This window comes from Molossus molossus, unplaced genomic scaffold (assembly GCF_014108415.1).
Source record: "Molossus molossus isolate mMolMol1 unplaced genomic scaffold, mMolMol1.p scaffold_m16_p_1, whole genome shotgun sequence".
Lineage (NCBI taxonomy): Eukaryota > Metazoa > Chordata > Mammalia > Chiroptera > Molossidae > Molossus > Molossus molossus.
In genome coordinates, this window is record NW_023425344.1 from 174,179,360 (window position 1) to 174,189,467 (window position 10,108).

The following is a 10,108-nucleotide window of genomic DNA, read 5'->3' on the forward strand; positions in this document are numbered from 1 at the left end:
AAGCCAAATTTATCTGTGTCTACAGGATACAATTGGGGGCGGGCGGAGTAAAATCTACAATAAAGTTTATATCTTTTTTATATTCATTATTTAACCTTTAATGCAGAGAAAAACTTTCATTTAGCTTTGCTAAATATAGAACTCTAAATTCTGAGCTTCTCAAATTACAGAAAGCGGGCCCTGATCCATCTTTATGTTCCCTGTACCTACTATCTTGCTTGGCCTGGAGTTAAGGATCAAGAGATATTTTTCAGCCCTGGCTGGGTAGCTCGGTTTGTTGAGCATTGTCCCAATACACCAAGATTGCAGGTTTGGTCCTCAGTCAGGGAACATACAGGAGGCAACCAGTGGGTGCATAAATGAGGAACAAGAAATCGAGGTTTCTCTCTCTTTCTCCCCCCACCCTCTATCTAGAATCAATACTTTTTTTTAAAAAAAAGAGATATTTTTTAATGGACGAGATAGACGCAATTACAACTTCAAATGATAATGACAATGGCAACTTACTAAACTGTCTGATGAGCCTAACATACCCCACATTTTTTTTTTTTATCCTCATCTGAGGACATTTTTGCATTTCTCTTCAGATAGAGCAGGAGGGAGAGAGAGAGAAACATCAATGCAAGAGAGACACATAGACTGGCTGCCACCCACATGACCCCAACTGGGGCCGGGGACAAATTGCAACCAAGGTACGTGCCCTTAGCGGGAACCGAACCCGGGTCTCTCTGGTCCATGGGCCAACGCTCTAACCGCTGAGCCAAACCAGCCAGGTCCATACCCCACATTTAACTCAGACTCCCAAAGGATGTGTGATAGAATGGGGTTACTCTGATGCCATGTCTAAAGTTTTACATCTACACATTTATAAGTTCAGTTTTAAACTTTAGTCATCAAGTTTTATGACTGAAGATGGTTTTAGACGCACCATCAGATTGAATTTCAGAAAATCTGAGTTCTTGTCTGGGGAATTCCACAAACAAGCTGTTTGACATTGTACCATTTGTTTAATCTCTGTCTTGATTCCCTCGTTAATAGATAAAAATTTAATTAAATCCATCCGAATGCTCTAACAGTTTATTAACAATTAATTTGAAAATAAAAAATAATTTTAAGTTATTTATTTATTTATCTTATTATCATTTTTTTAATCCTCACTTGAGGATATTTTTTCCCATTTATCTTCAGACAGAGTGGGAGCTATGGCGGGAGAGAGAGAGAGAAATATCTATACAAGAGGGACATATCAACAGGTCACCTCCCATACGACCCCGACCAGGGCCGGGGCCAAACCACAACCAAGGTACGTGCCCTTGACCAGAATCGAACCCGTGACTCTTTGGTCCAAGGGCTGATGCTCTAACCACTGAGCAAAACCAGCCAGGGCTGATTTTTTTTTAATTAGTTAATTTTTTTTATTACAGATGTCCCCCCCGCCTGACACCCTCCTCACCACTTCCACCCCCACCCCTGCCATCACTGTATTGATGTCCGAGTCCGAAAATGAAAAAATGTTAAACTTCGGCAATGACATTGAAGGCTACCTCGGCAAACTGACTTCCTAACAATTCCTCAGCTCCCCCAGCCTGCCCTGCACTTCCCTGTATGCTGGCTTCTGCCCCGTTTCCTTCTGCTGAGACTTCTCCCTTCTCACCTCACCTCTCTGCTTCTTAACCACTCTCTCAGACCCGAGTCTGTCTCCTTGAAGCCGCACACGTTGGGGGTTTATGTGGAGTGTATGTGAGCCCCTCAAAGACAGAGCGCAGAGCCCAGCACGGAGCAATAGGAATAGTGTGGCTTTCCGCTCCTTTTCCTCCTGAAGACTTCATAGCCTTAACTCACTGAACCCAAGATCCCAAGATTTCCCACGAATGAAGAGGCTGCAGACCTCTGTCCCACACGTTAGTCCCTGATTAGGCAGGGGTGTCAGGCACCTGCTCCCTCGTGTCTGTTTGGAGCCCGTGCGGCAGTCCCGCCTTGTTTGGGGCATTTGGAAGGGACCTGCCAGGCTCAACCGTCGGCGGCATTAGCGTCTCCCCGCCGACGTGCACAGCCCACCGGAAGACAACTTGATGAGCCCAAGAATTGAGAATTTAAGCTAATTTACATAATATAACCTTTGAGTTTTTCACTACCAATGTATTTATGATTTCTGCAAAGTTACCAAAACAGCTGCAACATATGCTAAAACAATATTTTTCTTTTTTATATGTTTCTATTGATTTTTTTTTTTTTTAGAGAAAAAGAGATAGAAACATCGATGTGAGAGAGAAACATCAATTGACTGCCTTCCACATGTTCCCTACTGGGGATCGAGCCCACAACCTAGGCATGTGCCCTGACCAGGAATCGAACCAGGACCTCTCAGTCCATGGGACGTCGCTCAATCCACTGAGCCACACTGGCCAGGCAAAAACAACAATTTTCAATATCACTCATAGACACTAATCTTAGAGAATTATTTTAATCTTCCATTTCTTGCACCTGTTAACCTAAACCTAATCTACTTTTCAGATATGAAATAGGTTCGTGATTCTATCCCAAAGTGTAAAATCAAATTTTAGTGCCATAACTCCCAGCAAAATGCCACACTCACCTGACGACCCTTATGGGACTATGACGTCACACTGCACACGGTGCCGGAGCTGTCAGTCTAGGAGCTCACGGCTTAAAGTACTCACACGCTGGCCGTACCCCAAGCCTACCCCAAAAGGAAGTGAGAGAGGCTTTTGTGGGTTGCAAGTTCTGGTCTGATTTATTTATAAAGCAATAAATATTAGAAGCACAAATAAATTGCACGTGTGTAAACAAACTGTACAATGGTTGATGAGAGATGGGGCGGGGGGGTTGGAAGACTCCAAGAAGCATAATACTGTCATCCTGAATGTAAGGTAGACTAAGAGAGAAGGCACCTTAGAAGCATTTGCGGTGGACGATGGATGGGCCTGCCTCATCGTACTCCTGCTTGCTGATCCACATCTGCTGGAAGGTGGACAGGGAGGCCAGGATGGAGCCCCCGATCCACACAGAGTACTTGCGCTCAGGGGGAGCAATAATCTGCGGAAAGAAAATAAAAACTTCCAGGGGATTCTGAAGTTCCAAGCAACAGAGCAAGCCACATGTCGGGGAGCCTCAAAGAAAAAATATTAGCTATGTATTCACTGTGATGGAAGGTACTGCAAACCACAAATGAATATGGCTGAGTCAAGTTTCATGAACTCTTCCTCTACTTTGTTACTTCTATTATCAAAGACTTTACAGAACTGAATTTCCCACTTCTCTGAACTTGAGTACAATGTGGCAACAAGCTAAAAGCCCCAAAGTTGGGGACTTTTAAAATGCGTTCAAAGATTTTGTTCTTATTTTTGTTTTGTTTTTTCTTCAAAGAATTGTTTTTATCCACTGCTTGAAAGCATTTTTAAAGTCTCCTATCTTGGGAAAAGTGCTAGAAAAGTTATAGAAAAAGTGCTAGCAAGCTAAAAGGTAAAGTTTTTAGTAGACAGGAAGCCAAGCGTGAGGAGAGCGGAGTCAGGAATGCATTCTGCTTGGAATACCATGACCTGCTTTGGCGCCCCAGGCACAGAAGTTCTTTACCTTAATCTTCATGGTGCTGGGAGCCAGGGCAGTGATTTCCTTTTGCATGCGATCAGCAATCCCAGGGTACATGGTGGTACCTCCAGATAAGACATTGTTGGCATACAGGTCCTTGCGGATATCAATATCACACTTCATGATGCTATTATAAGTTGTTTCATGGATGCCAGCAGATTCCATACCTAGGAACAAGTTTTAAAAAAAATCACAGTGCACTAGGCCAGGGAGCCAGGGTGGAGGGGTGAGAACAGGACTCCTCTGTGTTGGTAATCTGTCACCATTTGTCTCTGAAACATATGTTCCTTTATAAGATACACTGAAGGCATCTGCGGAACAGGTGTCTCCAAAAGTGCTCACAGTTGGTCCACAACAGACTGCCAGGAAATGAACAATTGTGTCTAGCACCTGTTTGGAGTGAACACTTGTGGCATCCACCAGATGTATGAAGACGGGTTGGAAAAGGACAGGACGCACATTGGAGTTAAATTCATGCAAGTTTCATTTATGGACCAAAATAAGATTCTCACGAGCGTCCTCCCACAAATCATTCCTTAGGTAAGATGTTTGGTGACACATAAATGTCACTCCAGTTATTACTATGAGTGCAATTGCTGTTGCACTTGACAATGAGTAACTTAAAAGGAAGGTCATCTACTTGGTAATGAAGCTTATTTGAATAAATCAGCACCCTTGAGTAATTGTCTCTTTCCTGCAGATATGGATTATCACTACTCATCCTTCCTTTTGATATGAAGTCAGTGTGTCATGCTTTGTCATTTCACTGCAACAGAACAGTGATGGCCATCTCTTTAATGTGTCATCAGAACCTGAGACTGAACAGTGTGGGACTCCAAGCTATGACTTCTTTTTACTCAAGGGTCCCGTCCCTTCATCCTTCTTCATCATAATAGATTTCCCTCTGGGACCTCCCAAGACTTGCAGGGAAAAGTTGTGCCTCTGCACCAGACCCTACAACTCACCGATGAAGGAGGGCTGGAAGAGCGTCTCGGGGCAGCGGAAGCGCTCGTTGCCAATGGTGATGACTTGGCCATCAGGCAGTTCATAACTCTTCTCCAGGGAGGATGAAGAAGCAGCTGTGGCCATCTCGTTCTCAAAATCCAAAGCAACATAGCACAGCTTCTCTTTAATGTCACGCACAATTTCACGTTCAGCTGCAGCAATAAAGGGTATCACAGTCAAGCTCTGAAGAATGAAGTCAACTGTGGGAGGCAGACGGACTCGCGGGTGAAGGGAAGAAGCAGACATATGTGGTAGCACACGAGACACACTCACTCACCGGTGGTGACAAAGGAGTAGCCACGCTCAGTGAGGATCTTCATGAGGTAGTCAGTGAGATCCCGACCAGCTAGATCCAGACGCATGATGGCATGGGGCAAAGCGTAGCCCTCATAGATGGGGACGTTGTGAGTTACACCATCCCCAGAGTCCAGAACGATGCCTGTCAGAGGGAACAGACAAGAACATGGTAAATCTCTAACGACTCCACTGCTTCCAGCCATGTCGACGCCTACTTCGAATCATGGATAAAAGAAACTAGCACTGGGCGTGGATCCAGAGAAAATTAGATCCCTGACACATGAAGAATAAAAATGAGCATAATGAATGCTCAATCTGAAGCCAGCCATAGCTCATCCTTTTAAATACTGTAGTAGAAAAATTTCCCCAGGACACTTTCAAATGACTGTCCCTTTTATCAGCCATTAGCACATTATGTAAGCATCCAGGCATGTTTTTCTTTCTTCCCATCTAACTTATGCATGTTTTTCTCTCTTTTGACTAGACCCTGGGGGGAATGTGGGTTCTCCTTGGTGATGTTTGCCCCGGGGCTGTGATGGTATGAACACAAACCAGTGACTGCTGCATTCCAGACAGATACATTGTACGGAGCCTCATCATGGGACATCACATAGTTTCTTTCAGCTCTTAAGAAATACGTGTTCTCTGAAACTAACCCCCGGGTAGTACAGTTTCCTTTCTCTCTTAGCACCGACATCTTCCCATGGAGTATGAGAGAAGGGGTCATTCCTTTTCAACTGGGGAAACTGATTCACAGCAAGGTCAATGATGGGAATGTGATTAATCTGTGACTGTCCCCAGAGCCCAAACATACCTGTGGTACGTCCAGAAGCATATAGGGACAGCACTGCCTGGATGGCCACATACATGGCAGGGACATTGAAGGTTTCAAACATGATCTGGGTCATCTTCTCACGGTTAGCCTTGGGGTTCAGGGGGGCCTCGGTGAGTAGAGTGGGGTGTTCCTCAGGGGCCACACGCAGCTCATTGTAGAAGGTATGGTGCCAGATCTTCTCCATGTCGTCCCAGTTGGTGATGATGCCGTGCTCAATGGGGTATTTGAGAGTCAGGATACCTCGCTTGCTCTGGGCCTCATCACCTACATAGGAATCCTTCTGACCCATTCCCACCATGACACCCTATAAGAAGAAAAAGATGGTACGATCAAGCTTCCACCAGGTCAGGAATATAATTGATGCCTTATAAATTTACATCTAACTGCCCATCAAGGAATACTTTATAAAGAATAGAAATAACAAATAATAGGATTTTACCCCAATTTAGAAATATCACTTAAAACCAATCTAGTACCTTTTACCCCCCCCCCCAAAAGGTATAATTTTATTGTTTAGAATATAACCGAGGGAAGGGGAATGAACAATGCTATTTCACTGAAGTAGAGCCTCCCCTCATTTTAAAAATACCATAATGCCTTCATTAAATTATTAAGCTCATCACCCATGTCAACTAGAATATAAACGACTACATTGTGAAATGACTAAATTAATGACACATTGTATTTCTCCTAAGAAAAGATTTGACATTCATCAAGTAGAGATGAGCTGATATGCCACTATCGCCCTGCCAGTGAAACCCAGCGTGCCCAGAGCTGCCTGGGCCATCTCTCCCCAGCCCTGAGGGACACACTCCTCTCTGGCAGCCTATCTGACCAGGCATGTGGCAAGGCCAGAGAGGGTGGCATTTCTTTTCATAAACAAGGTGGTGTGTCACTATCACCATGGCACTCACTGACTCTGTCACGTCTGGCTTCTAAAAATGCACCAGCCAGTAAGCAGATGGATTACATCTTTTGGGAGCCCTGTAAGCTGGCCGTTAACAAGAGTGAGGAATGTGGCTTGGCTCCTGGTTGGTTGACGGAAGTTATATTATGTTTTAAACAGGACTGAAAAGAGAGGCCAACGGAGCAAAGCCAAGTGTACAAAAGATAGTGGAGAAGACACTGAGGACTAACAATGCAGGTCGGGAGTGAAGGAGAGAAGCTGCTGCTGTTTCACCCCAGGGCTTTGGACGCTTGGAGGGCTGCGTCCCTGAAGTGAGTGGGAAAACGCGCATTTCACACCCTCTTGGATGGAGGGTGAGAGAACCGCTCGTCTTGGCTTGGATTTGAAGCTAAATCATCTTGAACGTATTCGACCTGAGTAGTTCATGAAACAGGAGACTCAGGTGAGACTTTCCTAGATCGCTGAGCTGAACAAGTGGCAGGAACGGGGGTGGGCGGGGCTGGGAACTGCTCCTCAAGACCACCTGGCGGGCGGGAAGCTCACCTGGTGGCGCGGGCGGCCCACGATGGAAGGGAAGACTGCACGGGGCGCGTCGTCGCCCGCGAAGCCGGCCTTGACCAGCCCGGAGCCGTTGTCGCACACCAGGGCGGTGGTCTCCTCGTCGTCGCACATCTTGGCACAGCTTCAGCGGGGTCTGCAAGCCGAGAGAGGGGGCGGCCCGGGCCGCTCAGCGCACGCGGGGCTAGTCGTCTCCGCGCCCGGGAGGAGGGGACACAGCTGAGGGGTTGGGGACGGGGGACACCTGCCACTTCTCTCCCCCTCGTGGCAGAAAAAGAAGGGGTGGGAGGAAGCAGCGGGGATTGTAGAGAAAGGGAGAGAAACGACCCAGGCTCCCAGGCTCCCAGGCCAGGGGGCTCGCCCTCTGTCCCAGGTGTAAGGAGGACAGTCACCTCTTACCAGGTCCTCCCAAGCCCTTTACATTGTCGCCTTTTCACAAACCGGGAACCCACTCGGGCCTTATCGACGCCCTGGTTCGGGCCCAAGCCCCGGCCAGAGGACAAAGCGCAGGGACACTGCGCCCCCCACTCCTCGCGGGGGGCTGCGGGCTTCCCTTCCGCGTGCCCCTCTCCCGTGACTCCCCAGGACAAAAGAAGTTAGAATCAGGTCGAAAAGTTTGGTTTCTTACAAAAAGAAAGAAGCGCCGGAGCGGCCGGAGCGCCGGCTCCGAGAAGACGGGGCGGCGGGGCGGGCGGCGGGGCGGGGCGGGCGGCGCTACTCACCGTCCGCGGGCGGGCTCGGCTCGGCTCGGCGGCGGCAGGCGCTGGGTGTCGGGCGCCGGGCGCGCTGCTTTATAGCGCGCTGATGGACGGGGTCAGTTGGAGCGGCCGGGGCAGGGGTGGGGGGCCCCGGTCGGCCACCTTGCCTTATTTGGTCGCCTTTGCACCACTGAGGAGCAACGAGGCCATTCATGGAGCCCTGGGCAGGGGAGAGGATCAGCCAGGGGCCCCCAAACCATGTAAGGAAGGGGAGGGGGCAACCAGGGGATGGCCAAATAGGGAGCTAGGGAGGGGCAGGCCTGAGGGGTCGGGGGCCGGGGAAAGACTGCGTGACGCCAGCCCACCCCTCCCCCTTCCTGGGTGGGGGCGATCCCTGGGTGTGTTGTGGGCTGGTTGCTCCTTAGCCCGACCAGCCTGAGAGACAATAAGCCACAGAGAAGCGGGAAGGCTTGGCACCCTGCCCTCTGCTGAGGGGTCCTGACAGCTGGGCCAGGGCAGCGGAGGAGGGACGGCAGCTTCTCATCTTCCAGTACTGGAAGCGGGAGGAGCAGAGCCCTGGCCGGCCTCATGGGCCCAAAGGGCACCACAGCAGCACATTTGGATGGCCAGAAAAGGGGCACCCGGGACAGGGCACCTTGCTGGTCCAGTCTCCTCCAGCCTGGAGGGCTTGACTCCAGGAGCTGGGGCTGGCCTCTCTGGAGCAGAAAGCTGAGCTTAACCAAGGCCACCTCAGTCCCCAACCCATGCCAGGCTCAGGGGCTGGCCAGGGAAAAGGCTAAGAGGAGCCACTGTGCCATCCTGGCCCAGTCTTGCTGGAGGAGGGGTAGGTTTACCCCAGCCCAGATATCGGGTAGCTCTCCTTCATGCTGCCGGGGTTTTGTTTTGTTTTTTATCATCACCTGAGGACATTTTTCCATATTTTTTTCAGATAGAGTGAGAGGGAGGGGGAGAGAGAGAGAGAGAGAGAGAGGTGAAAGGGACCCATCCAGTGGTTGCCACCCGCTTGTGGGTCATCCCAACCAGGGCCGGGGACAAACTGCAACCTAGGTATGTGCCCCTAGTGGGAACTGAACCCGGGTCTCTCTGGACCACAGGTTGACACTCTAACCGCTGAGTCAAACCGGCCAGGGCCATGCTGGCGGGGTTTTGCTCAGGATTCTGGTCTTTATCCAAAAAAGGACCCTCTGCTGCCAACATCAATGATGAAGCAAATGCCAAAAGTAGCTTGTCCACTTGCTGGAGGATAGATGAACATCTGTAAACTGCGGGCAAAGCCCTTCCCTCCAGGTGGAGACGAGACTGAGGAGAGAGCAAATTCCTGCCAAGGCGAGAACCGCAACTTCAGCCATATGAACGTATACGGACCAGTGGCACTGTCATAACTGGTGACAGTTAGGAAAGCAGTCTCGGGGCCCACCCTAGAACTACTAAAGGAGAATCTGCGTTTTAGTCAGATGCCCAGTTAATTTACATGTACATTGAAGTGTGAGAAGCATTGGTATAAATGACTGATACCAGTTCCTTCAAGGAAACAGATTTTGAAGGCTCTTGGGAATTTAGAGAACAATGACATGAAGTGGGGAGAGGGACATAAGATCAGAGAGACATGAGAAGGACACAGACCCAGAACGATAGTTTGCCCTGGGGTGCCCTGTATTCTTAGTTCTTGACTGGCACTTTGCTTTTTAGTGCTTGTGTTTTTCCTCCTGTTCACACCAGTTAAAAATAGAAAACTGGGCATAGGCATCCATCTCTGGAGTGGTCTTGGATTGATATGCTGAGGAGGCCTGCTGATTAGATACTTGTCCTGACTGGGGAATGCTGGGCCCTCCCCGCTGAGCTCCCCAACCATGTTTGGGTTAGTCTGGGGAAGAAAATGTCCAGGCAGCTGGGTGATGGAGCCAGGTGAGGGGCCTGCCTGGGATCTTCCCCCACTGCACAGGGGGCCTTTTACAATAAAAATGACAGGATGCAAGAAGCAGAGCTGCCTCGGCTCAGACAGATGCAGAAAAAACAAGAAAAAGGAGAAATGGTGTTATAACCACACAGCCCTGGATTCAAATCCTGCTCCTATCATTTACTACACCTTAATTTGGTCTTGGGTAAGTCAGTTCACTTTCCTAAACCCTGATTTTCCCCTCTGAAATGGGACACAATAACTCTTTTCTGGCCAGGGTT

At 48.9% G+C, this 10,108-nt stretch overlaps 1 protein-coding gene across 1 annotated transcript; it reads right to left on the reverse strand.

The window, feature by feature from the left end:
- Positions 1–2,727: 2,727 nt before the first annotated feature.
- On the reverse strand, positions 2,728–8,110 carry ACTC1 (actin alpha cardiac muscle 1). Its single transcript, XM_036247680.1, has 7 exons — positions 7,934–8,110; positions 7,197–7,347; positions 5,726–6,050; positions 4,892–5,053; positions 4,575–4,766; positions 3,595–3,776; positions 2,728–3,057 (listed from the first exon to the last, which is right to left on the reverse strand). Exons 2-7 carry the CDS (start codon positions 7,323–7,325, stop codon positions 2,914–2,916), a joined length of 1,134 nt encoding a protein of 377 aa, XP_036103573.1. The 5' UTR covers positions 7,326–7,347; positions 7,934–8,110; the 3' UTR covers positions 2,728–2,913.
- Between the last annotated feature and the right edge of the window lie 1,998 nt (positions 8,111–10,108).

What these genes read in the sequence shown, in the direction of transcription:
- ACTC1 (XM_036247680.1), bottom strand. Translation starts at nt 7,325, where the DNA reads ATGTGCGACGACGAGGAGACCACCGCCCTGGTGTGCGACAACGGCTCC. An exon ending in TGGGCCGCCCGCGCCACCAG is followed by an intron (nt 6,051 to 7,196) that starts GTGAGCTTCCCG and finishes TTCTTCTTATAG; the next exon opens with GGTGTCATGGTGGGAATGGG. An exon ending in CCAGCACCATGAAGATTAAG is followed by an intron (nt 3,058 to 3,594) that starts GTAAAGAACTTC and finishes TTCTTTCCGCAG; the next exon opens with ATTATTGCTCCCCCTGAGCG.